The following is a 27,605-nucleotide window of genomic DNA, read 5'->3' as shown; positions in this document are numbered from 1 at the left end:
CTTCTAGAGATTGAGAAAACTCAAGGACTTCCTTACAGAGGAGTTCAGTGTCCCGAAGGCTTAGTTTTGGAAGCATCACTGTACAGATAGCTGTTGTTTTGTCCCTTAATAAAATTCTTCTGAGCTCCATCCTCCGATTTTTCAGCTACCTGGGGCAGCCAGGCCTGTGGCTCATTGTATCTCTCTCCCCAAGGGGCAGTCAGCCCTGTACCCTGGCTGTTCAGACACAGGGGTGTCTCCAAGCTTTCATTTTTCCTTGCTGTGCCTTTAAGAGCTGCAGGAATGCAAAGAGTCTGGAGGAGGGGTGGGGTCTCCCAACCGGACTTCTGGGAAAAGGATCCTGGGAATTTTTGCCAGAAACTAAACTGAAATTCCAACTCTGAGAAGTTGGGGGTGGTTTGGTTTGTGTTGGGTCAGGCCTGTGATTGGACTGCAGAATCCGCTAGGGAGGAGGAAAGCAGAAGTAAAATGCAAGGAGCCAAGGAGAGGAGGAGGGCTGCCCTCCCCACCCTTACCCCCACCCCAGTGCACACTCACCCAGGCCTGCAAGAGGGTCCAGCCACTAGCCTGGATTGGATCAGTGTGTGTGAAGGGTGATAATAGCAGATGGACCCAAGGAACTCTCTACCCCACATCGACCTGCAAGGCCTCCAGGGACTGGCTTGCCAACAGCTGGACTTGATCACTGGCTTGCAAAGTGAGATCACGCATCTGGTGGAATAACAAGCAGGCTTTGCTCTCTGGCTGTTTGTGGAGGATTTTCACAGCAGTGGCTAGAAAGTGGGAGACTGCTACCTGGACCCTTGAGTTTTCTTGGAGAAGCACAGCACAGGAGATTCCACCCCTGGGTGATTTGCAGGACAATGATGGCCCTTCAGCAAGCATCTGCTTTCCTGGTTCTGTTCCTTGCGGCTCTCCTGCTCCCTCCACAGTGTGCCCAGGACCCGGCCATGGTGCACTACATCTACCAGCGCTTTCAAGTCTTGGAGGTAGGTAGCACCTGTGCACCTGATCCGGGGAACATGCCTCCCGGAAGTCACGTTATCCTACCCCTGTTTCCCTCTCTACTGGGATGCACTTTCCCCACATAAATCATAAATACATTGCCAACATTACACTTGAGATTTTTTATCATCTAGTGGTTCAGAGAGCTGGCTCCAGAGCCCAGGCTGCACCACTCTCAAACTTTGAGCAGGCTTCACTTTGTGGTCTGATCTGACAGTTTTTCTCATCTGTAAAGTGGGGATGATAATAGAATTTATCTCCTATGGCTATTCTGAACATTGCCTGGCATGGCGGTAAATGTTACAAAGTGTTGTTATTATTCAATAGTTCCATTATTTAAATATGAAAATTAAAAATTTTGGTCACTTCTGGGGTGCCTGGGTGACTCAGTCGGTTAAGTGTCAGTCTTCAGCTCAGGTCATGATCTCACAGTTCATGAGTTCAAGCCCTGCATCAGGCTCTGTGCTGACAGCTCAGAGCCTGGAGCCTGCTTCCGATTCTGCATCTCCCTCTCTCTCTGCCCCTGCCCTGCTCATGCTCTGTCTCTCTCTCTCAAAAATAAATAAACATTAAAAGCAAAAAATAATTTAAAAATTTTGGTCACTTTTTATTTGTATTTTACTATATCAGTATGATAGTAGATGTTAGTTTTCCTTTTGTCTTTTTATGATAAAATATTAGGCCACTGTAAAAAGTTATGGTATTATATCAAGAGGCTACATCTTAGCTCCTTTGCCAAACTGCACTTGGGTTTAGAAATGAGTAGATTTCAGGGGTGCCTGGGTGGCTCAGTCTGTTGAGCGCTGACTTCTGCTCAGGTCATGATCTCATGGTTTGTGAGTTCGAGCCCCACATTGGCCTCTGTGCTGACAGCTCAGAGTCTGGAGCCTGCTTCGGATCCTGTGTCTCCCTCTCACTCTCTGCCCCTCCCCCACTCATGCTCTGCCTCATTCTCTCTCTCTCTCTCTCTCTCTCTCTCTCTCTCTCAAAAGAAAAGAAATGAGTAGATTTCAGCAGTGTTAGAGAGAAAGTGTTGGGGGTCCCCTTCCCCATGGGTTGCAGCTGCCACTTCACTAAAATTTGTAAAACCCACCATTTTTGCAGCACAGACAGGCTCCCAGTGACAAATGTAACCCTGTGCCCTAGCCTTTGGCATACCCCTGGAGTTGCCATTATTTCATACTCAATTGCCTTGCTTTTGTACAAGTTAAATTTTGATAAATTCTTTACCTTTTTCCAAAGACACTTTTTTTTTCCCAAAGACACTCTTGTTTCCAATATTTATTTTCTATATCTTCATGAATATTTTTAAAGTCCAAATTAGTTGATGATCTGGTTAAGTAAAATAATTCCAAAGAGCAGGCTGAACGCATTTCCTAATGTCCAGCCAACCAGCTGAGGCTGGGGACAGGGAACAAGATGGTCCCAGGCCATGGCCTCTTGCTGCTTGCCTTACTTGCTCTTTCCTCAGACAGCTCCTCCCCAGGGTACCTCCTTGAAAGTGCCAGAATTAGGCTCAACCCTGGGCCCCCTGCATTTAGCACTAGCTTGCCCTGGGATTCCTGCAGGTTTCCCTCAATACCTGAAAAGTTTTTCTGCAGAAAAGGGTATAAAGTGCAGACACTTTGATTGCTATGAATGTGGATTTTTTAAAAGATGGGGATATGGTTCCTATAGATCTTCCCACCCTGGTCAAGACTTGGAGAGGAAGTCAAATCCCAGGTGGCAGTCACTGTTGACCAATGTGGACACTTACAAAGTAATACAGTTCTCACCCTGAGGGATTTTAAAAAATTTTTTTAACATTTATTTATTATTGAGAGACAGAGAGAGACAGAGCATGAGCATGGGAGGGGCAGAGAGAGAGGGAGACAGAATCCAAAGCAGGCTCCAGGCTCTGAGCTGTCAGCACAGAGCCCGACACAGGGCTTGAACTCACAAACTGCGAGCTCATGACCTGAGCCGAGGTTGGACGCTTAACTGACTGAGCCACCCAGACACCCCTGATTATTTGTATTTTAAAAATATTTTTCTGCGAATGATAGCTATGTGTATTCTTGACCAATTTAAGTAACTAGCAATAATTTGAGAATTTATTTTCTGACTGAAGCAAGGACTGGAAAAATGTACCCAAGCAACGAGGGCATACATTCACGACTTCCAAGAGTTCTCAAAAAACATATCCGTTATGCTGGGAAGATGTCAGACCTCCACCAGTGAGTATAGGAGTGCAGTGGCTAACCTGGCCCTGAGAGTCGAACGTGCCCAGCGCGAGATAGACTACCTGGAGTACCTGCGGGAAGCTGACATATGCCTGGAATCAGAGGACAAGACCCTGGCAGAAAAGCTCATCCAAGAGGCCGAAGAAGAGAAAAAGATCCGGACTCTGCTGAATGCGAGTAAGAGAACCATGTCTTTTACAGCCCTTGTAGGGACTCACATTCAGAGACACAGACTCGGCACAGATAGGGGTCTGGCCAGGTATGAGAGTAAGAACCAGATGTACAGTTTTGGGGGCAGGCTCTGGGAGGGAAACCTTACCAGGGAACAGGTGTCTGAAGGAAAAAGTCCTTCTCAGAAAGCAGCTTTTCCTTTCATAGAGAGTTCTTAAAGCCCCCATAGAAGGTCAGGGCTTCAGTGTCAGAGGTCAGCTAGGGAAGCACATCTCCAGATAGACCTTGGTTTGGAAGAGGTGTGTGGTACCAGATCCTTCCAGGGAGGGTAGAAGGTTGGCAGATTCCCCCGGTGCCCTGAGAGTAGGCAGCGGCTGCTAATGTGCCAAGAAATAGTCTGAAATTGTAAATGGCATTGGTCAACCCTCAGGACTGAGGACTGCAGTGAATCATTACTGTGTTGTCAGGATGGTGATATCTAGGGGATTTGTCTTCCATCTTGGGATCCTGTTCAAATCCCTTCTAGGCCATTAAGAATAATGGTTAGGAGCTCAAATTATAATAACGAGTATCAAGCAAGAAAAACATAAGCGAGAAAAAAAATTTCCTGTGCATGAGTCCATTTTATTAAAACAATGAGGGAGACAAGTCACCCAGCTCAGAGTCTGTATTCTGAGATGGTTTCACTGCAAATAGGAAAACTTTATTTATATGTTAATTGTGTCTGTCCCAAATGTGAGAAATTCCATCAGAGAAATAAGATAAAAGCTGAGTGTCATCATTGTGCTAAAGGTTTCATATATCCTCTCAGTGTAATCCTGATAAGAACTCCATGGGTCATCATAAGATGGGTCTTCCTAAATGATGTGACACTTGATCTGAGGTTTTTTTTTAATTTTTTTAAAATGTTTATTTATTTTTAAGAGACAGAGAGAAACAGATCACAAGCAGGGGAGGGACAGAGAGAGAAGGAGACACAGAATCCTAAGTAGGCTCCAGGCTCTGAACTGTCAGCACAGAGCCCAGCCTGGGGCCTAAACTCACAAAGCGCAAGATCATGACCTGAGCCAAAGTTGGCCACTTAACGGACTGAGCCACCCAGGTGCCCCTTGATCTGAGTTTTAAACAAAGTATTAGAGAAAAATGAGCAAAGGGTACGTGAGGTGAGGGCACAATATACTGAAGGCATGAGAGTATAGAACACTTTGGCATGTAGGTCTGCAGATATGGCCGAAGGGAAGCTCAGTGGGGCAGATGCATTTGCAAAACAAGAAACAAGATTGTAGGGTTCAATGAAAGACCTTGCATGTGAAGCTCAGGGGTTTGAACTTGATTGGAAAAATGATAGAGAACCACTAAACAATGTTCATCAGGGACATGACATGAAGGAAGAGGGCAAGACTAGAGAAAGGAGACCAGTGGGGGACTACTGTAGCAATTGGGGCAACAAGTGATGGTGTCTGCGTTAGGTGTCATTGAGATAGAGAAGGGCGGATGGATTTGAGAGCCATTGAGAGTTGGAATCCACATGGCTTGGTGACTCATAATTAAAGGTGAAAAATGACTGAAAATGATGAGTCCAGGACACTTTCTGGATCTTTGACTTAGGTTTTGGGTGGTTGGTCTCAAATACGTTGAGATAAGAAACCCAGGAGGAGTTTTGGAGCACTATTACTCTACTATTTGTTTTTTCAGAAAACTTATTACTCTGAAATCTTCTAGTTCATTTATTTGCTCACTGCTTATTTTCTGCCTCTGCATCTAGAATGTTAGCTCTATACGATCCTGCACAATGCTGTGCCCCAGTGCCCAGAACAGTGTCTGTGTTCAACACATATTTGTCAGTGAATAACTAAGTGAACAAATCAATGGATTGTTGGAGAGACTGTCAGCATGGTCAGAGGAGTTATTAGGTTTTGATGGAAAGGAGAACAGAAGGCAGAGAGAAGGGTGCCTATCTATAATATGAAGCAGTTGATCAAGTTGGTTGAATGAGTGATCCTTTTTGGCCTTGACATTATCTTGAGATGAATCATCCTCTGAGAGGGAGCAACTGGGGATAAACATGGGGTGAGAGAAGGAGGGAAAGGGTAAGGATGATCCAGGAGAGGATGAACAGAGACTGCCTAAAAAGCTGATGAGGAGGATTGGGTATTATTAGTGTACCTGAGCTTTCCTGCCAGGGGTCAGGCAGGACCCTGATCCTGAACGGTGGTGCTAGATTAGATCCCTGAGCTGCCCCTGGTCCCTGGACTGGCTAAGCCCCTCAGGCCTTGGGGTTGCCCCTTTCTTCTCCAGCTAGAGCCCAGCAGAGGTCCTGATTCTGAACTTGCTGCTCTTTGAACCCTTATCATCTGCCTCATCCCTCAGACACTGGAGGCCTGAAATATTCCCTCTTCCATGGTGAGTGAAAACTTTCAACTTTTCAGAGATTGCTTCTTCCATGCCTGTTCCCTCTGGAGCCCTTGACTGATGATTCATTGGTTTAAGATTCCACACTTTTGACCCCTACCCCTGGACGGGCCCTGTACTACACAGTAGGGATAAAGGCGTGAGCAGAACATGTCTGTCCTCTGAGCTTCCTTTCTTACTGCTCCTCTTGTCTCCGGTCTTGCCTCCTATCTGCTGTCACACAGACCTCCCCACAATACAAAATTAATCACATTACTCCTCTGTGTAGAACTATCAACACCAAAATTTCCATTCAAATCTCTTGGCCTTTTATATAAGAAAGGCCCTTTACGAAATGACTCAAGTTCATTTCCGGCTGCTTCTTCTCTCACACTTTACCCACATGCAGTTGCAGTTAAATATATATTATATATTATAATATATATATTATATATATAGTTTTTCTTATTCCCCCTTTTTGACTCAAAAATGCTGTGAATTCTCTGTGAATCCCTTCTGCCAGGCAGATTGACCTCTGGTGCTCCTGGAGCAGCTCATTAAATCCTCCAAGGGAGCATTAATACTTTCAACCACACATATGTGTGTGTATTTATTCCTCAACCAGACCATAAACATACAGACATCTTCCTGTCTGTATTCACAGAGTCTAGATCAGTGTGGCCCGTGGAGGAGGCTGTAAAAATTGTCCATAGAGGAGATACTGATGGCAGAGTCGCCTCAGAGCTTAGTTTAGGGGAAGACAAACCTGTAAACAACCACAATTGTGTGATTAGTATTGACGTATTATTTTCAGAGTTTCTCCACTCAAGAATAGACTTTTCTGTGTTTTGTATTCTGTGCCCATCCCCCACTTTTCCTTTTTTTGCCATTTCTTTTTTGTTTAAAAAAAATTTTTTTTAACATTTATTTATTTTTGAGAGAGACAGAGACAGTGCGAGGTGAGAAGGGGCAGAGAGAGAGGGAGACACAGAATCCGAAGCAGGCTCCAGGCTCTGAGCTGTCAGCATAGGGCCCCATGCAGAACTCGAATTCAATGAACTGCGAGATCATAACCTGAGCAGAATTCAGATGCTTAACCAACTGAGCCACCCAGGTGCCCCTCTTTTTTTGCCATTTCTGTTAGTAACTATATCTATCTTAGTTTTCTAATGCTGAGTAACAAATTGCTGCAGATTTAGCAGCTTAAAACAAGGTACATTTATTATCTCAGAGAATCTGTGGATCAGGAGTCTAGGCACAGTTTCACCTCCCTTTGTTCAAGGCCTCGGGAGGGTACGGTCAAGGTATTAGCTGGGCTACATTCTCACCCAGAGCTCAGGGTCCTCTTCCAAGCTTACTGAAGTTTTTGACCGAATTTGCTCTCTTACGGCTCTAAGACTGAGGCCCTCGGCTTGTGTTGCCCATTGACATCAGCAGTTCACAATGTCGTTGCTTCTTCAAGGACAGAAGGAGAGTGTTTCTCTTCAGCCTAGTCCCTCTTAAGAATTTGTATGTGATATAAGCCAGGCCTACCCATAATAACCTTCTTTTGGGTTAGCTCAGAATCAACTGACTTGGGACCTTAATTATATCTGCAAAATCCCTCCACCTTTGTCTTGTTATGTAACCAAATCATGGGTGCTATCCTGTCATATTCACAGATGTCACACACAGCCAAGGGGAGGGGATTATGTAGGGTACATCCACCAGGGGAAGGAATCTTGGGGGCCATCTTAGAACTCTGCCTACCTGGTGCTCTAGTCCACTAGGCCTAGCTGGTGTCACTAATTACATGTATCGACTTTCTTCCTACAAGGCTCTGATCTTCCTATCTTCTAACCTTGGCGAGAAGGGACTGAGCCAGCTACAGAGCTCCCACTAAAATCCTTAAGGTTCAAGTCAGCACCCTTGTGTGTGGGGAAACACCTTGGGATTATAGGCCAGGGAGGGTGTTTCACATCACAGGGTTTCATTCATACATATACACTGTCTTCTAAAGAGAGTTTCTTCGGGGGGGCACCTGGGTGGCTCAGTCTGTTAAGCATTTGACTTGGCCTCAGGTCATGATATCATGGTTTATGAGTTCGAGTCCCATATCGGGTGAGCCCCACTTCTGTCTCTCTCTCTCTGCCCCTCTGCCTCTCATGGTATTCTCTCTCTCCCCCCTCCCTCTCTCTCTCTCTCTCTCTCTCTCTCTCTCTGCCCTCACACACTTGCGCTCTTTCTCTCTCTTAAAAAAAAAGAGAGAGAGAGAGAGTTTCTTTGGAAATCCCATAGGGAGAGAATGACGCAGCTTCCTTGGGAGATTCTACCCTGTGTCTCAGGATACTTTGAGAAAATTCTGACATCAGTCTAAAATGGTTTGCATTTATTCCTGGAATATTTCTCAGTCAACCAGAAAGGGTCAGATACTGGGGATGATAAATAAGATAGAATTGTTCTGTAATGAAGCCATTTCCTATAGAGCTGTTCTCAAGTCTTTAGGCTTTATTTAGAGACAATCTGCAAATGGTGTTCACGTGAGGGCAGCAATCCCAGGGATGTTTTGGGGTTAGGTCAAATTCTTAAATCTTAACTCCAACATGCACACTTTCTCTCTTCCTCTCTCCTTCAGTCTCCATCTCCCTTTCTCTCTCTCTCTCTCTCTCTCTCTCTCACACACACACACACACACACACACACACAGAATTTAGAATGTAATGACTGAACGTTGCTGTACATAATCCAACTTGTATTTAAAAGTCATTCGAAGTCTTTGGCACTCTGTTATTAGTAAAAAGAAATTTTGCATTGCACTTGGCAACTTAGGGCAAAGCACATTGCCTCAGATACCCAGATTGAGAATTTATCTAGCAGTTTTTTGCAGATTCTGCAGGCTACATTCTTGTGTGGATAAGAGTATTAACCTCTTTTTAACTCGCAAATAGCTTGTGAAGAAAAATTCTAAAGGCAGTCAAAACAAGCCATTATAGCAGATTTTACTTTATTTCCTGTTTCAGCACAGCAACTTTTATTGCAAGGCCGCATGTAGGTGACCTCAAGTAACCCTCTCTCTCCTGAATTAAATAACTCCTATCTTTTGTTAGATCATGTTTCAAAAAGAAAATCTGTTGCTGCACATTTAAATGCCTGTGGGATCCATTCAGGTATTATAAATGTGCCTGCCCTATATTCAAAGCCATTAAAAACAAAACGAAAAAAAAAACAAAAAACAAAAAAAAAAACCCCTGGCAGCCAAATAAAACATCTCTGTGAGTCAACTCTCAAGGTCCACTAGTTTGTGACACAGGGCACAAAACATTAAGAGAGGTATAACTCTAATTTGTGGCAATGTATTTACTATAAAGGAGGGGATTGAGAGTGTACACACAAGTGTAAGTGCAGGACAGAGAGATAGGGAGAGAGAGAGAGAGAGTGTGTGTGTGTGTGTGTGTGCGCATGCACTTGTGTGCACACGCACATTTCTACCCAGAAGTTGCTGCAATATAGGGCCAGCAACACCAGAGATGTATATAATGCTTATCCTGGGCCATCTCCGGCAGGGTCCAATAGGTCACCGTGCTGGGTCCAGAAGGGCCTATATACACAGCACTTCTTTTGTTTATCCATCTGGAAGGCCTGCAATCTAAGAAGATACCTCCAGTCCCATCACTATGGATACTAATAGACGGTCCCAAAGTTGTTTCAGCTGATGACTTTTGGCTCCAGGTAGAGTGAGCACCCATTCAGTCTCTCTATAACTCATTCATTTGCTCACTCATTCAGCAAATGTCTAGTGAATTCCAGGTCTCCGTTGGCATGGTGCCAGGCATCAGAGATGGGACATTGAATAGGGTAACATCCTTGTCCTCAGGAAGCTACAGCCAAGTGGGGAGGCCATCTAAACAAACCCGGGGTAACAGCCAGAGTGTTGACTGCTCTCACCAGAAGCACAGGGGCAGGCATTGAGTAATTTAGCAAGGTCAGGGTTGCTGTGGAGATGGGTGGGGAGGGACTGTGGAATTTGGAAAGTAACCCTCAAGCCGAGTTTTAATAATGGAAAAGAACGATTTGAATGGAGAATAGAGTAGAGGCTGCTTCAAGCAAATGGAACAGCCTGCGGAAGCACAGAGGCCTAATGGCGCTTGGCATTCAGACCTCAGGTGGAGGAAGAAGTTGTGGAGAGCAGATGAGAGAACTGGGCAGGGGCTTCATGCTAAGCCAGTTGACACTTTCAAGCTATGAGAAATGAAAATAATGTGACTCATGGTAGCTAATATTTAGTGAGTGTTCATTAACTGAATAATCTTTAAGAATTTACCTTACTGGGTTATATCATCCAATTCTCACGGCACCCCTATGTATATGTATTATAGTTATCCCCCATTTTGTACGTGAGGAAATCAAGGCACTGAGAGGATGAGCAATCTGTCCAAGGTCTCACAGCCAGTTGATGCCAGAGCTGGGATTCAGACCAAGGCGGCTGACTCCTCCACATTCTAACCTCTCCCATCATGCTGTTGTGCTTAAGAGTGGTGAGCAGGGATGTGTCAGAGCTCAGACAGAGGTTGGGGAAGGTCATTCTGGCCACTGTGCATGGAACAGACTGGCAGTAGGGGAGGATGGGTGTACACAGAAGAGAAAACCAGGCAGGCCATCTCCAAGCCTGTCACGGAAGCACTTGAGGTAGGAGCCCACTGTTCCGAGACTCCGTGCCTGCACCCAGGAGGCCCAGCTTCTTGTGATCTCGTTGTGGGACACATATGAAGACCATGTCCCTCCCCTTGGTCACTGTTTGATGACGATTTCTACTCACAGATTACTTTAATTTTTTTTTAAATGTTTATTTACTTTTGAGAGAGAGACAGAGACACAATGAGAGCCAGGGAGGGGTACAGAGAAAGGGAGACAGAATCTGAGGCAGCCTCCAGGCTCTGAGCTGTCAGCACAGAGTCCGATGCAGGGCTCAAACCCACGAACCGTGAGATCATGACCTGAGCCAAAGTTGGACACTCAACCGACTGAGCCACCCAGGCGCCCCACAAACAGATTACTTTAAATCATTCTTTTAAACCCTGGCCAAGAAGGGTCAAAAATTTTCCCCTACCTCCTTGGTTTTTAATTATTTGCCTTTCCTTCATTTACTTTATGTTTTAAATTTTTAGATTTAAAATTTTTATTTTTTATTTGCTTATTTTTACTTTTGAGGGGGGAGCAGGAAGTGGCAGAGAGAGGGGGAGACAATCTCAAGCAGGCTCCTCACTGTCAGCGCAGAGCTGGGTGCAGGACTCGAACTCACAAACCGCCAGATCATGACCTGAGCTGAAATCAAGAGTCTGACGCTTAACTGACTGAGCCAGGTGCCCCCATTTACATTTAAAATTAAAACACTCATCTCTGTCCCCCCATGAGTTAGCAGAAGAGTTCCACACACACTTTTCCTGTGCTAGAAATCTCAGAAGCATCTCTTTGGCCCTCATCTGACCAGTCACCATATCCAGTACATATTTCCTTCTGAACATCCCTCAAATTTATTTTTTCCATCTGCACTTTTCTCTCATCATCTCTGGTCCTGATTACTGCAGGAGCCTGCTGACCAAGCTTCCTGCTGCCAGCCTCTCCCCGTTCCAGGGCTCTGTCCTATGTTGCTACCAGGGTTATATTGCCAGATTTACTGCATCATTGCTTTATCAACTTTAATGGTAACCACAACCTATGGGTTAAAGCAAACCCCATAACATAATATAAAGAAAGCCCTCTGGAGCTCCTGGGTGGCTCAGTTGGTTAAAGGTCTGACTTTGGCTCAGGTCATGATCTCATGGTTCATGGGTTCGAGCCCCGCGTCAGGCTCCGTGCTGACAGCTCAGAGCCTGGAGCCTGCTTTGGATTCTGTGTCTCCCTCTCTCTCTGTCCCTCCCCTACTCACACTCCATCTCTCTCTCTGTCTCTCAAAAATAAATAAACATTGAAAAAAAATTTAAAAAAAAAGAAAGCCCTTTACAACCTGACCCCAACCTAGCTTTCTTTAACTATTTTGTTATTCTCCATGAAAGTGGCATCTTCTGATTAAATAAAAACTATGAATATCATATAGACTATATTTACTGTATTTACCTTTATTGTAAAAAGGTAGATAACATGCTAACAGCTGAACACATGAACTTTGAATGTTTCTCAGCCTCATCTTATGTCACTACTGCCTGTTCGCATCCTCTCAATGCTCTATGCTGTGTCTGATGTGCTATTCGGAAAACAAAATATAGTTCATGCACCCCTACATTATTCATACTGTGCTTTCCAAGTCTATCACAGTGCCTGGAACAGAGTAGAAATCAATATTTTCTGACCTTGGGGAATAGTTTATTAGAGAATGGAGGCAACTAATTGCCAAAGATTGTATTAAGCCCTTTGTCTGTTATGTTGCCCAAAACCCACCACACCCGTGCCAGGGAGATACAATTATGACTTCTTTTTAGATGACGAAACTATGGTGCTGAGTATTTCATGCAGCCCCATCTCCCTCCCACGCTCTGGCTAGGAGCGTGTTCCCCTGCCCCAGACACACTAGATTCATCTCAGCCTCCATTTCTGCTCTCCATCCCTCCACCCCCACCCATGTCAATTCTCTGCTGCCACAAGAATGCTGCAAAACAAACCACTTTATAACTTAGTGTGTTAAAACAATAATCATTGATTATTTCTTAGGAGTCTATAGGACAGCAGGGCAGTTCTGTTGGTCCGGGCCAGGCTTGGCTGCTCTTGGGTGGGTTCTTCAGTGGCACATTGCCCAGGGGATGGCTGGTTGAGGAGGGCCTCAGCTGGGATGGTTTGGGTCTCCTCCACATGGTCCCTGATATTTCAGGAAGTGAACCTGGGCGGGCTTGTTCCCATGATAGAGGCAGACCTCTGAGGAAGGAGGCACAAGCCTACTAAAGGTCTGGTCCCTTGTACTGAATTCTTTGGGCCAAAGCAAGTTCCAAGCCTGGCTCTAGAGCCCACACTTCCACTAGAACCTCCAACAACATCTCATAAGGCAAAAGCCAAAAGGTCCTGATGCTCCTGGAAAGAGGCAGTAATCAAGATCAGTTTTTACATATGCCAATTTCTATATGGAAGCAGTAAATTGCGCATTAGTGTGACTGATGATTTTGAGGCTGCTGCAAAGTTCAAGTTCAAGAGAGCAAGTCCTAGACTTTGAGACAGGAAGGATGAGAACAGGATGAAGTGAGACTTATCTCACAGGAAGAATCTGTGGTACAATGTCAAAATGACTCTGTTTTCCAACCAAGCAAATGGGAGAATGGCAGTACCACACCTAGAAACTAAGAACATTTCCATCTTTTTTAGTTTGGTAAGAATGTCACAGGAAGAAAATAAAGAAAAAAACACTATGCAAGAAAAACCCACAAGAACCAGCTCATTTTTGAAATGAACAATACACAAAAACAAAAATGTTCATAATTATAACCTTGGAATGCTTAAATGTTGCAACAGTCAGAAAATTGGTTCAAAATGGAACTGTTTGATCGGAAATTCCTCAGAGACTGCCCACTTCAATGCCTCACTTCCCATGCATGTTGACCAGCCTGGACCCGCTAGGACAGCATTCTCAAACTTTCAGTTTCAGGAACCTTTTACACTTCTAAAAAGTTATTCAGGACCCCAAAGAATTTTTCTTGATGTAATTTATATCTGTTGACACTTACCGTATTCATAATTAAAATAGAAAAATTATAGTGTGTGCCAGATGACTCTTTTAGGACAGACATACAACAGTAAAAACAACAGATTAGACAAAGCCTTGCCCTTCTGGGGTTTACATTCTATTGAGGGGAGTCAAACGATAAATATGTTAATGGATACATTTAAAGCATGTCAGATAGAAGATAATAAATACCATGGAAGAAAATCAGCTAAGGTGTGGAGGTTATGAGAGCTGGCCAATTCCAAAAGAAAGCATCTGAAGGAGTCTGGCTGTGTTGGATTCCAGCGAGAGGGACCCCACAGTGGAAGCAGGCCAGACTCACACTCGCATTCACACATCTCGCAGGCTTCCATCCGCTCCTGTGAAGTTCTCAACTTGATCTGGAGAACAGAGCCATGCAGGCTACCAGCCATGTATCAAGTCTGTTTTCTTTCTCACAAGCTGCTGCTAATCACCAATAAAGGGAGGCTGTCACGGTACGACACTGGGTACCATGGAATAGTTTGAAGTTAGTCTGGGAACCTAGAAAAACCTCTAATATAGATTTACTACAGACTTCTGTAGGACTCACCAAAACCAACATATGCTGTATGCCAGGCTCTTTTAAAGCCCTGGATTCACAGTCGTGCAAAGCCAAATCCTACTGTGGCTCACTCACTAAGTACCATTTCCCACAAGCCAGCCTTCCCTCTTTCCTGCCATCCATCTACCCAGGCACTCAAGAGTGTGAAATAGCACCTGCTCATGTCTGCCCATACCTCTTGCCATTCAAATCTGATTTCTAAGCTGGCATACCATGAGTTGGGATAGTAAGTTTGGACACTAATACTGCATTCTCTGAATCAAATTGATTCCTGAGTTTGTGGACAGTAAGCAGTAAGAGATTAAATAGACAGGATATATGTAGTGGGTCCCAGGAGCTATGGATAAAAACAAATTAGACAGAATTTGCTGCTCTGGTGCAGCAAATCCACTTCTGCACCAGAACTGCTCTGGGGGGCACCTGCACAGAGTGCTTGGGACGCACAAGGAGGAACAACAGATTGCCCTGTAGGAGCCAGAGAATTTGGTTTTGAAGGACCAGTAGATGTATCCCAAGTGAGTGAAGGTAAAATATGGAAAGCTAAGGAAAAATATGGATGAAGTCTAAGACTTGTAAGAGGTCATGGCAAGTTGGTGACCGGTGACCAGCCCAGTGTGGTGGGGAAGTGCCAAGAGGAGGTCAGATGAAGGACCTTGAGTGCCGTGCAGAGATATCTGAAACTTATTCTGTAGCAGAAAGCATGAAACAGCCCTAATTTCTAGAAGAAATTAAGTCCATGCTGACAATTTCATTGTACTGGCTGGCTCAAAGCTTTTCTAATTAATTGCTCATTTGAGAGCTTCCATCTTTGTCATCCTAGAGCCTAACATTGTACTGTCACCTGATAGGTATTGACTGTTTAACCTGAATACAATCCAGGTGCTTAAAAAGTCAAGTTTCATAGCACAGAATTCCAAGAAGCAGTCAAAATACTCATGGTTTTATAGTTCTCTTTTTTTATTTTTTATTATTTTTTTAAATGTTTATTTGTTTTTGAGAGAGACAGAATGTGAGTGGGGGAGCAGCAGAGAGAGAAAGAGAGAGAGAGAGAGAGAGAGAGAGAGAGAGACATGCAGAATCTGAAGCAGGCTCCAGGCTCTGAGCTGTCAGCACAGAGACCAGTGCAGGGCTCCAACCCACAAGAAGCAGGATCATAACCTGAGCCAAAGTCAGACACTCAAGCGACTGAGCCACCCAGGTGCCCCTGGCGTTCTCTCTCTCTCTCTCTCTCTTTTTTTTTTTAGTGAATTCATCCCTGTTTTCCCCAAGCAAACCTGGGTTCCCTTCTCTGTTGCTCTCCTGTGCATTCCATCGCCCCTAGCCTTGAGGGCTCCCTCCATCTACCAAGTTGCTAAGACCTGACCCCTATTTTCCTAAGGTTTTCCCAAATCCTTACTCATTTTGCCATGTCCATCATTATTTGGATATCTCTGATCTGGATTGTACCTACAGACTCTCTACCTGTTTCCCTGTGCCCCCTCTTTCCCACCCCTACCCCCAGTCCATTCTCCACCAACATCCAGACCATGTTTCTAAAACATAACCACGGGGGAGTTGCATCACTCCCTATAGAGGAACAAGTCTCACCAGGTCTGGAGAGTATTGCCATTAAATAAGGGAAAAAGTATTTTAAAAATTCAAAGAGTGTTATTTGTATATGAAATCACTGTGAGGCCTTGGGCCACACTCTGTCCTAATTGCCTGTCTCCAATTGTGCTTGAGGGAAAACCATAGATTTGCATTCTCTGATTTGCAGTTGGATCCTTCATTGTCATTGTCTCTGTTAAATAATTTGCATCTTTGTTGAGCTCAAAGCTTTTAAATGTATTTCTTCCTCAGCTCTTTTCTCCTGCTAATTATCTCTCTCTGAAGAAAAGCACTGAAGGGACTTCTAACTTACCCTTTTACTCAAACACTATAAGTATATTTCCTCCAAATTCCAAAAAGAAGAGGAATTTATAAAAACCATAGACTATCTGCCCTGAAAAAACTCCAGCTGAACTCCTCATTTTAAGGCTAGGATAGGTAAGGGCGGATTGGCCAAAGGACTTTCAGGGAGACACATGGAGAACCAGAGATGGGGTTCAGAGCATTCAGGTCTCTGACTCCCAGTGCTGGGTTCCCTCTACAAAGGAAGGATCGGAGGAGCACAAGGGGCAGTTGTGTGTTTCTGCACTCTCACAACTGTCTCTGCCTAATCAAAACCATCTATCAACACTCTTCTTGTTTTGCTATTTCTCTAAGGATTCTGCATGAGAAAGGAGGAATAGAAGGAGAAAGAAGAATGGTTGAATTAGTTTCTGCTGTATATTAAATGAACATTTTCTCACTTGTGAGACATTGAATGTGCCTTGTTCTTAGCCATAGTCCCCCTCTGTAGCTGGGCTGTAAGTCTGCTGACTGTCCTCCTGTAGGGATGGGCCTGCCCTGGGGCTGGCTGGAGGGTTCCTGGTTAGCTCTGCCTCCTGGCGCACTTTAAGTTAGGAGAACCTATAGCCATGTGACCTTCTAAGTAACTTATCCAAGCCTTTCTTTTCCTTTAGAAAATGGAGTTTGAAATATTTACCACTTAGGCTTATTGTACGAACTAGACAAGTTGATGTAAATAAAGTATCACCATACCAAGCACATTATGTGTATTTGTACATATTTATTAACTTCTCAAGGCTTTGTGCTTGTTCTCCAATCAGAAACAGTTTCTGAGCTTCTCTGGTGGCCCATGGACCCCTCCTCTTCCCCATTAAAGACATTTATGAGCAGTTGTAAACTTAAACCCCCATTCATTCATTCATTCATTCACCCTCCATGATCACCAGAGAGTGTGAGAAGAGCAAAGCATCTGCAGGAGACAGACTCCGCTTGGGAAGCTGAGAAAAGGTACACTTCACCTGGCAGATATGGGGCCCTGATAAACAGAACAGCCCCCTCCTCCTTCTTCCAGCCACAGCCTGGAGCTGCCCCTACCCCCTCACCCCCCACTGCCCGCCTCCCAGGCTCAGCCTGGTGAGGGGCCTTCTGTTAGCAGTCCTGCAGCGCCTAAGGTTTAAAGTAGCTGGAGCAGCCTTCTCTGCCTTCCCCAGGGGGAATGCTTCCTATACATTAATCCCCCCTTATCTGTGGTTTTGCTTTCCACAGTTTCAGTGACTGCTGTCAACTGCACTTCAGAAGCAGATGATCCTCCTTCTGACGAACGTCAGAAGGTCAGTAGTAGCCTAAACGCTGTGTCCCAGTGCCTATGTCATTCACCTCACTTTATCTCATCACATGGGCATTTTATCATCGCACATCATCCTAAGAAGTGTGAGTACAGTACAGTACGATACTTTTGAGAGAGAGAGAGAGAGAGAGAACCACATTCACATAACATTTATTGCAGTATATTGTTATAATTGTTCTATTATAATTGTTGTTAATCTCTACTGTGCCTAATTTATAAATTAAACTTTATCACAAGTGTCCATGTATAATGTATAGGGAAAAACATAGTATGTGTATATAGATATAGATATAGATATAGATATAGATATAGATATAGATATAGATATAGATACAGATATAGATATATAGGCATCCCCTGGGGTCTTAGAACCTATCCCTCACAGACGAGGGGTGATGACTGTAACCAGGCTGAAGTGGACCCAGAAGCAAGGGGAAACAATCCCTCGGGCTGGCAAAGCATGTCAACAGGGGGATATGGTGGCAACTGATGGCTAAGAGACTTCTATACCTTGTCCCAAAGTCTGTCCCTGGCCACGGTAGGGACCAGGCAAGGCCTCTGGGCATCTGGGAGCAGCCACTGATGACCTGACCTTGGAAAGGACTGACCTGCTGAGGCTCTGCTCTCCCCAGCTAGAGTTGCTCCCCACGCCCACTCCTGCCATATGCTCCTTGATAAGAACCTTGTGTCAGATTTTTAAATGAAATAATGGATTTGAAAGTATCTTAAAAGCTTTAAAGTACTTTACAAATTATTATTTACTTAAGACAGGCCTGTGGTCAGAACTCCAGATGCACAGTACTATGAAGGCCCTAGAAAAACATCTGTTTGAATGAATCTATTTCCCTCATTAATGCAATAGATATTTATTGAACCCACAAAGCACTGAGTTAGGCATTGGCGGTACAACAGTAAACATGAAGACAAAAGCCCTACTTTTGTGGAGCTTATAGTCTAGTGGGGGAGAAGGTCAATAAGCTAATAAATAAAACAGATGACATAATTACAGAATATGACAAGTGATCTCAAGGAATTAAGAAAGATGTTGTCGTAGGTCATTTTAAATTTAGATGCAGTAGTCACAGGAAGCCCCTTAGGGAGATGATATTGAAACAAAGACTTGAAGGATGAGAGGAACAGACTGTGGGAAGATCAAGGAAAAGAGTACCCAAGGCAGCAAGAATCACAAGTACAAGAGCCATGAGGCAGAGACAAACTTGACATGCTCCTGGAATAGCAAGAAAGCCAGTGTAATCACAACACAGTGAGCCGGGGCGGAGAGTGGAGGATACAGCTGCCATATCATGTAGGTACTTTAGGACAGAGTAAGAGGTTAGGATTTTATTCCAAGAATGCTAGGAGAATGGGTTTAGCAGGTCAGCCACATAATTTATGTTTTTAAAAAGATTACTTCTACTGCTTTGTGGAGAGCATATTATAGGTAAGCCAGAGTAAAATCAGAGAGACAAATTAGAGACCACTGTAGTGGTCTAGGCAAGAGGGAAGAATTCAGGGAATACAGGGATGAATGGTGGGAAGAGGAGGAAAGAAATATATTTGAGCATTAAAAAAATTGTTTTTAATATTTATTTTTGAGAGAGACACAGAGAGACAGAGAGACAGAGAGACAGAGCGTGAGCAGGGGAGGGGCAGAGAGAGAGGGAGTCACTGAATCTGAAGCAGGCTCCAGGGTCAGAGCTGTCAGCACAGAGTCTAACGTGGGGCTCGAACTCACAAACCATGAGATTATGACCTGAGCTGGAGTCAGAGGCTCAACTGACTGAGCCACCCAGGCGCCCCTTGAGCATTTTAATTTAAGTATAACATAATTTAAAGGTTAGTTTTACTATCAGAACTTGGTGGTGGTGGGAAGATGGAGAGAAAGGAGTTAAGAATGACTTCTAGGGGAGTCTGGTTGGCTCAGTGGCTTGGTTAAGCTTATGACTTTTAAAAAAAAAAATTTTTAACAAAAAAAAAATTTTTTTTAAATGTTTACCCATTTTTGAGAGAGAGAGAGAGACAGACAGACAGACAGACAGGGCATGAGCTGGGGAGGGGCAGAGAGAGAGAGAAAGAGGGAGACACAGAATTCAAAGCAGACTCCAGGCTCTGAGCTGTCAGCACAGAACCTGATGCGGGGCTCAAACCCACAGACTGTGAGATCATGACCTGAGCCGAAATTGGCCACTTAACCAACTGAGCCACCAGGAGTCCCCCAACTCTTGATATCAGCTCAGGTCATGATCTCACAATTGTGAGATGGAGCCTCACATCAGGCTCGGAGCCAAACGTGGAGGATTCTCCATGCTGGGCACAAGAATCCTCTTAGGATTTTCTCTCCTTCTCCCTCTGCCCTTCGGAAAAAAAAAAAAAATGACTTATAGATAAGAAACTTTGTTGAAGGTTTTTGCTTAAAATGGGAAGAGTAGGGAGAAAAAGAGTTTGGGATATAAAAGCAAGGGTTCTATGTTGAACAGGTTAAGTTTGAAGGTATCCAAGTAGGGCTACTGAGCAGGCAGTTGGATAAGTGGGTTTGGGACTTAGTAGACATCCTGATAGGATGTCATTCCAGAGACAACTTCAGAATTTATCATTAATTAGAATTGAAATGGTATGCAGAGCCATGAGATAGAATGAGGTGGTTCAGAAAGTGATTATAGACAGAAGGGGTGTGAGGACAAAGCACTTATGGGTGGGAGAGGAAAAGAAACCAACAATGGATGCAAAAAAAAAAAAATCCAGAAAGATGGGAAGACAAACAAGAGGAAGGGTGTTCCAGAACCCACACAAAAGGGTTTCAAGGGGAGGTAGCAATCAAGTAATCAAATTTTGCTGAGAAGTTGGTTAAGATGAAAACTGAGAATTGACCCCTGGATTTGGCAACATGGAGGTTGTTGGTGACCTTGAGAAGAACTGATTCTGTGGCATAGGCAGGGAAGTTTAGATCAGTGAGAGCCTGAAGTCTGATTTGAATGGCTTAGGGCATTATTGGAGGTGAGGAAGTTCCTCCTTTGAGGAGTTTTATTATAAAGTGCAAGAGAGAAATGGGGTACATTAGAAAGTGAAATAAGAGGCAAGATCTTCATATGAAAGTAAGGAGGGTATGATGAAGGCTTGAGGAGGGAAGAGAAGGTATAATAATAGTGTATGGTGAATTGATTAAGGAACTGTGGTAAGATGGCGGGCCAAACAGCTGGCAGAACAAGCAGTTTGCTGAAATGCTTAGCTCAGAACCTCTGGGACTTCTCTGGGTATGCACCTCTCTTCTTCATGTCTAGTTTCTCTCCCTTCACCCTGTTTCTGTCCTCTGACTCTAGATAGTCCCCAGTTGTCCTGCAGAACCCAAACATTTATTAAGAAGAAAGTGACAACCCATGAGCCCATCCAGCTTCTTATACCAAGCCTTTGCAAAGGTTTGAGGGAAACCCCCAGAGAGCTCGGTTGTCCCAGAAAGATTGTTATACACCTGTAATTCCACTACAAAATGCTCCAGGAGTCAAGGAGAGAGGCCCATACAGCTCCTGTCCCACCTATGATACAGACCTCGGCAAGGTTTGAGGGATACCTGCAGGATTCCTCATGCTTCTAGTAAGCCACCACTCTCTATCTCTGTAACTCTGTAGACTGTCTAATGGTGCAGTCCCAACAAGTTCATCATTAGAGCTGATGACTCAGTCCTAATGGGTCCTGAAATGACCAGTGGAACAAATTTCATCTTGGCCCATATCCCTCTTTAGCTTGGACACCATGAGAATTCCAAAACATGAAGGTCATCTGGAAGATAGCATATTTAAGGGCCAGGTCGAAATGGCTCACACCACTTCTGTCCACAACTCTTTGGACAGAACACGGGTCAGTGGATGCAGCCTAACTACAAAGAAAGCTGAGAATATAGAAGTAGGGAAGAGGAAAATGAAATGGCATTTAGTGAACACAGATACTGTCACTGCCATAAGCAGAGAAGAAGCAAGTAGGAGGCACACACAGAGACTGTAGTGACACAAAGATCAAGGGCAAAGAAATCTTCAAGAAGAAGGAATTAATCAATACCATCATTCTATGGGAAGATCAAGTAAGATATGAACGTAAAGGTCTGAGTTTTCGGTTTGGAGGTCCCCAGTGACATTATGGAGGGTGATTTCTGCGGAGTTATTTTGAAGTGAAAGATGGGAGGTGAAGAAGTAGATCCAGAGAACAAACTGTTCTGGAACAGAAACTATGTAAAATGACAGAAAGAGTGAAGTAACTAGAAAATGGGGCCTAATTGAGGGAGAATTGTTTTTTAATATAGGCAAAGTGTTTACAAGCTAAGGAACTAGCCATGAAGGAAAAATTAAAGATAACAGAAAGGAGGCAATTCATTGAGGGAATCAAGAAGAAGCCAGGAAAGAGTGAGATCAGAGCACAAGTGAAAGAATTAGTCTTGCACAGGAGGAATGATGTGGCCTCTTCTAAGATGTGTGGGAGGATAGCAAGGGTAGGAACAACTTAAGAGAAGTTTATAAGTGAGGGGCAGAGGTGGAGGCACTTCATGTCTGGTGGTATTTATTTTTGCAAAGGAATTAATCTGCTGTTGGTAAAGAGACTGATGGGGTAGAGTGTGAGTGTATGGGGATGGGATTTAAGATACCTGCTATGTGGAAGATAGGGGACTAACCATGAAAAGAGCAGTATGTACTTAGGGCCCAGCTGAGGATGGAGACGCCGTATGTGCAGGGGCACCTTTGGGAGATCTTCTCCACCACACGCAACTCTCTGGGACACAGACAGAGGTTTGGATTGACTCAAGGCCACGGATTTTTGTAGAGTGCATATTGTGGAATAACTAGGGGGGTAAGCATACTAGTGAGAGAAGTATTACAGTGGTCCAGGTTGGATAGAAAAGGAGGCTGACAGCCTGGGAGAAAGCAGAGGTCAAGGGACTCCAGGGCCCAGGGAAATGGAAGAGCAAAGGGGGTAAGAGCAAAGAGGTGAGAAATGGAAAGGCAAAGTGTTGTTGCAGAGGGTAGGATAGTAGAATTTTACATTTCTCAAAGGGAACAGTTCCAGGGGATGGGGGGGTGGGGATCCAGAGTATGGACATGGAGGGGGTTGCTAAAGTAGGTTGAAAGCAAGGTACTGTGGAGCTGAAGAGGTTGGAAGTGCTCAGGTTCCTAATGCATATGGGTAGTGTCCTGGAGAGCTCTCAGTGATTTAGACTAGAAGGAGTTGATAGCATGAGATACAAAGAAGGAAGGTTTTTGTTTTTTTTTTTAAGTTTATTTATTTATTGCGGGGGTGGGGGTTGTTGCCGAGAGTGGGAGAGAGAGGATACCAAGCAGGCTCTGCACTTGATCCCAGAAACTGTAAGATCATGACCTGAGTCGAAATCAAGAGTCCAACGCTTAATCGAGTCACCCAGGCACCCCAAGAAGGGAGGGTTTTTGCACGAAGGAAAGTAGAAAAGCTGGAAAAATGTAACCCCACCCTTTTTTTTTTTTTAATTTTTTTTTCAACGTTTTTAATTTATTTTTGGGACAGAGAGAGACAGAGCATGAACGGGGGAGGGGCAGAGAGAGAGGGAGACACAGAATCGGAAACAGGCTCCAGGCTCCGAGCCATCAGCCCAGAGCCTGACGCGGGGCTCGAACTCACGGACCGCGAGATCGAGACCTGGCTGAAGTCGGACGCTTAACCGACTGCGCCACCCAGGCGCCCCCCCACCTTTTTTTTTAACTTCATCTTCCTCCACCTATTTTAGACCCTTATGATCCTGTTTGGATTATAGAAATACTCTCCTAATTGGTTTCCCTGATTTTGGTTTCCCTCCCATGTATCCATCATACACACAACTGCCAGCTTAATTAATCTTGACCAGGATTCACTCTTGCTCAAAAACTTCAGTAGCTCTTCACCTGCCTATACAATAAAATCTATATTCTTTAGCCCCACCATCAGTGTTCCAGGCACAGAGCTGGTTTCAATCGATTTTGTTTTATGCATCTAGTTTGGGGCAAGAACAAGTATGTAGTTTATACTGGTTTAAACGCTGCACTACTTTCCTAACACTGACCCTGAAGGACTTTCCCAAATGTGGTTTTGTTAACTGTAAAGAATGTTATTCCCAACCATCTCTGAATGGCATCCTTCAAGGGTCAATTCAAATACACATTATCCCCTTCCTTAAATGACAGCACCATTCTCTGTCCTTTTGTAAAAAATTCACTTTAAACTTCATATTGTAGTTAGGTGCCTCTTAAGCAAGAACCATTCTTGATTTATCACTGTACCTCAGCCTATTGTACCCCATAACACCTATCTCAGTACCTTGCCTTTTGGAGGTATCCATTGTCTGCTGACTGACCAAATGCGTGCATTCATATAAATAAGTGGATGGATGAATAGAGTTCTTATAAAGTTCTAGTAGTATTAAGGGCCAGAATCCTTCACTAGAAGGTGATCTCTTCAAGGTTTAGGATTGATATTATATATATTTTTTTATTCTCAATACTTAGTTAACATGGTTCTGGGAGACTTGTAAGCTAAGTACACAGTAGATACCCAGTAAGATCTTTGCAAATGGAATTGAACTAGGTGGCTTCACACCTAAGTGATTCTCACTGTGTCAACCCCAAGAAAGCGAACAGGGTCTCTGACCCAGCAAATAGCTGTTTATATCCTGACTTGAATAAAATGTTGACTCTTATAATTCGACAGCAACTCCCTTAACAGAGACCCATTTATTCATTTAGTTCTTTGATTCTTTGAACCAAACTATAAGTTGTGATTGATTTATGTGTGACAACTTTATTCTAGACACTGAAGGGGAAAAAAAAGCAACCAGTGAGAACAGATACATGAAAAGATGCTCAACATCACTAATCATCAGGGAAATGTAAATCAAACCCACAAAGAGCTACCACCTTACATCTATCAGAATGGCTAGTATCAAAAAAGACAAATAACAAGGATGTGGAGTCAAAAGGAACCCTCGTGTGCTATTAGTGGGAATGTAAATTGTTGTAGCCACTGTGGAAAACAGTAGGGAGGTCCCTCAAAATAGAGATACCATATAATCCAGTAATTCCACTACTGGGTTTTTACCCAAAAATACCAAAATGCACTAAATTTGAAAAGATATGTGCATCCCTGTGTTTACTGCATCATTATTTACAATTGCCAAAACACAGAAGCACTTAAGTGTCCACCAACAGAGAAGTGGATAAAGAAGATACGGTATATAGACAATGAAATATTATTCTGCCATAAGAAAGAAAGGAATATTGCCATTTGGGACAACATGGATGGAGCTAGAAGGTATTATGCTAAGTGAAATAAATCAGAGAAAAACAAATACCATATGATTTCATTTATATATGAAATCTTAAAAATAAAAAAAAGCAGAAACAGACCCATAAATACAGAGAACAAACTAGTATTTGGGGTGCGAGGGAAAGGGCAAAATGGGTGAAGGGGAGTGGGAGGTACAGGCATCCAGTTAAGAAATTAATGACCAGGCATCATGGGGCGCCTGGGTGGCTCAGTCCATTAAGCGTCTGACTTCGGCTCAGGTCATGATCTCATGGTTTGTGAGTTTAAGCCCCACATCGGCCTCTGTGCTGACAGCTCAGAGTCTGGAGCCTGCTTCGGATTCTGTGTCTCTTTCTGTTCCTCCCCCACTCATGCTCTGTCTGTCTCTCAAAATAAATAAAGAATAAAAAAGTAAAAAAAAAAAGAAATTAATGTCATGAGGATAAAAGGCATAGATAGCATAGGGAATATAGTCAATGGTATTGTCATAGGGTTGTATGGTGACAGATGGCTACACTTGCTGTAAGCAAGCATAACATATAGACAAGTTGAATCACAATGTTGTACAGGTGAAACTAATGTAACACAGTGTGTAAACTATGCAACAATAAGCAGGGGAAAAAAAGAAATCTGTGAGAAAAGCAGACCTCTCATGTTTACAAAGTCTCTCTCCTTTTTCTCCTGTTTTGCCAGGCTGTGACAACATGTTGATGGGCATAAAGTCTCTGAAAATAGTGAAGAAGACTATGGACACACATGGCTCTTGGATGAAAGATGCTGCCAGCAGTTCCCAAAAGGTTTATTTCCTAATCGGATCCAGAAACAAAACTCTGTGGGAATTTGCAAACATGCGGGCATTCATGGAGGATAGCACCAAGCCAGCCCCACGGAAGCTCATCCTAACGCATTCCTGGCAGGGAACAGGCCAAGTGATCCACAAAGGTTTTCTGTTTTTTCACAACCAAGGGACTCTCAATGAGATAATCAAATATAATCTGCAGAAGAGGACTGTGGAAGATCGAATGCTGCTCCCGGGAGGGGCAGGCCGAGCGCTGGTCTACCAGCACTCCCCGTCAACATACATTGACCTGGCTGTGGATGAGCATGGGCTCTGGGCCATCCATGCAGGGCCAGGCATCTCTGGCCATTTGGTTCTCACAAAAATTGAACCTGGCACACTGGGAGTGGAACACTCATGGGACACCCCATGCAGAAGCCAGGATGCCGAAGCCGCATTCCTTTTGTGTGGGGTTCTCTATGTGGTCTATAGTTCTGGTGGCCATGGCCCCCATCGTGTCACCTGTGTCTATGATCCGCTGGGCACTATCGGTGAGGAGGATCTGCCCAAACTGTTCTTCCCCAGGAGGCCGAGAAGTCATTCCGTGATCCATTACAACCCCAGAGATAAGCAGCTCTATGCCTGGAATGATGGAAACCAGATCATTTACAAACTCCAGACAAAGAGAAAGCAACCTCTGGAGTAATGCGTTACAGCAAGGAGGAAAGGCACTGTGGCTGTGGACACTTCTCTCCAGGACATTGAGGCCACAGCCCCTTTATACTATTGTGTCCCTCTGATCACAGACAGGCATAGGGTGTAGAAGCAGGCTTGCATATGCATCCTTCCCTGGATGTGATGGCCTGAGGTGTTTTCCAAGACCTTAGACAAGAGTGTGTCATTCAGACATTTTCTACTTCCATCACCCGTCCAAACCTCCGGGCTCTCTAGGCCTTCCCATTCTGATCCAGCTTACGTCCATCCTTTTCTTTGCTCCCCTCAGCCAGCAATTAGAAATGAAGGCCACTGCCTAGTACTCCTGGCTTCCCTCCTGGCCTTTCCTGAAGTTCTTTCCTCTTTCATAAATACCTATCGATATTCTTCCATCTGTCAGTGCCCCACTAAAGTACAATCTTTTCCTGATGTTGAATCTCCACTTCCTCTAGCTCTGCCCTGCCACCAAGCTAAGTAGATAAAATAGTGAAGCAAAACCATTCACATGTGAATACCACTTGCTGGTTACAAAGTGTTTGCACCTATGTACGTCGTTTAATCCCCATCCCATGTCTTCTTCTGAGACATACAGAAGTCTTTATAACTGCCAGCTTAGACATGAGAAAAGTTGAGGTGAGCCAAAGTAACACAGCCACAAAATGAAAATAGGGCTAGAAGATACTGCAAATCCCATAGTCTTTCCATTGCCCAAGGAAGCATCGAATATGTGTGTTTGCTCACCCAACCTTTTGTAAGCAATACGTTCATCATTTCATCCTAAAAATAATGGTCTGCCCCCTTTGGCCATTTTTCATGTCTGCACAAGACATTCCTATAAGCCCTTCAAAAGGTACTTCCCCCAAAAAACCAGCCTAAGGGTGAGGACCCCCGCTGTAGCCTCATCTTGTTTTACCTTCCCCTGTGTCTCTTTTCTTGCTAGAAACACAATAAAACTGACACGAAGCAAATAACCCTCATCAGGTTATATTTGCCTACGTGCCCTTAGCATACAAACTCTCAGGAAGTGCTGTCTGTGCTGGGATTCCCTGTGAAGCTCCCCAGCACACTGAGGCCCTTGGTAAAGATTCTGGAATCTGGATGGAAGCCAGGTAGCAGGCAAGCGGCTCCCTCTCACAGCAGGCATGCCAAGTGGCACAGGTGACAGAGGGCAGCTGTGCCTGTCCAGAGGGGCTTCTTCAAATCTTTCCCACGCATTTGTCCAATTCAGCCTAGTGTGGGTCACAAGCTCAGGCTGTGGTGCCGGTCTGTGTCATGTGCTGAGGCCTCTGTCTTTCCAGGTTGGTCACATGAGAGGGTTGGCTTTGTGTGCCTGCAGCTGTTTTGCCAACTCTGCCAAGCTCAGGGCGGGACTGTAGGCAATGAAGAGATGTTCCCCCCCGCCCCCCATAGCATCTAAGTAGATCTCTGGCAGAATGGAATCACTCACCCCATGCATACAGCACAATTATCCACAGTTCTGATAGATACAGAGCCCCAATCTGTTGTGGAATGAGGCAGGTATGAATAAATAAACATGGCAATGTTCCCCA

The 27,605-nt window shown here is 44.2% G+C and overlaps 1 protein-coding gene across 2 annotated transcripts; it reads left to right on the top strand.

Annotated features, from left to right (window-relative positions):
- The first annotated feature begins 453 nt into the window (after positions 1-453).
- Positions 454-27,605, top strand: OLFML1 (olfactomedin like 1). Of its 2 annotated transcripts, XM_060605906.3 has the most exons (4): positions 454-989; positions 3,116-3,404; positions 17,192-17,356; positions 25,257-27,605. In XM_060605906.3, exons 1-4 carry the CDS (start codon positions 864-866, stop codon positions 26,045-26,047), a joined length of 1,371 nt encoding a protein of 456 aa, XP_060461889.1. In that variant the 5' UTR covers positions 454-863; the 3' UTR covers positions 26,048-27,605. The 2 variants fall into 2 exon arrangements, with proteins under 2 accessions (XP_060461889.1, XP_060461890.1); XM_060605907.3 differs by lacking the exon at positions 17,192-17,356 and having other exon boundaries at positions 468-989.

This window comes from Panthera onca, chromosome D1, assembly GCF_046562875.1.
Source record: "Panthera onca isolate mPanOnc1 chromosome D1, mPanOnc1 haplotype 2, whole genome shotgun sequence".
NCBI classification, from domain to species: domain Eukaryota; kingdom Metazoa; phylum Chordata; class Mammalia; order Carnivora; family Felidae; genus Panthera; species Panthera onca.
Note: the sequence above shows the minus strand (reverse complement) of the source record. Positions and strands in the feature narration are given on the sequence as shown.

Bases quoted from the DNA above. Each gene is read 5' to 3' on its own strand.
- OLFML1 (XM_060605906.3), top strand. From the start codon at position 864: ATGATGGCCCTTCAGCAAGCATCTGCTTTCCTGGTTCTGTTCCTTGCG. The intron at 3,405-17,191 runs GTAAGAGAACCA...TGCTTTCCACAG, and splicing joins CCGGACTCTGCTGAATGCGA to TTTCAGTGACTGCTGTCAAC. The intron at 17,357-25,256 runs GTGAGTACAGTA...CTGTTTTGCCAG, and splicing joins CGCACATCATCCTAAGAAGT to GCTGTGACAACATGTTGATG.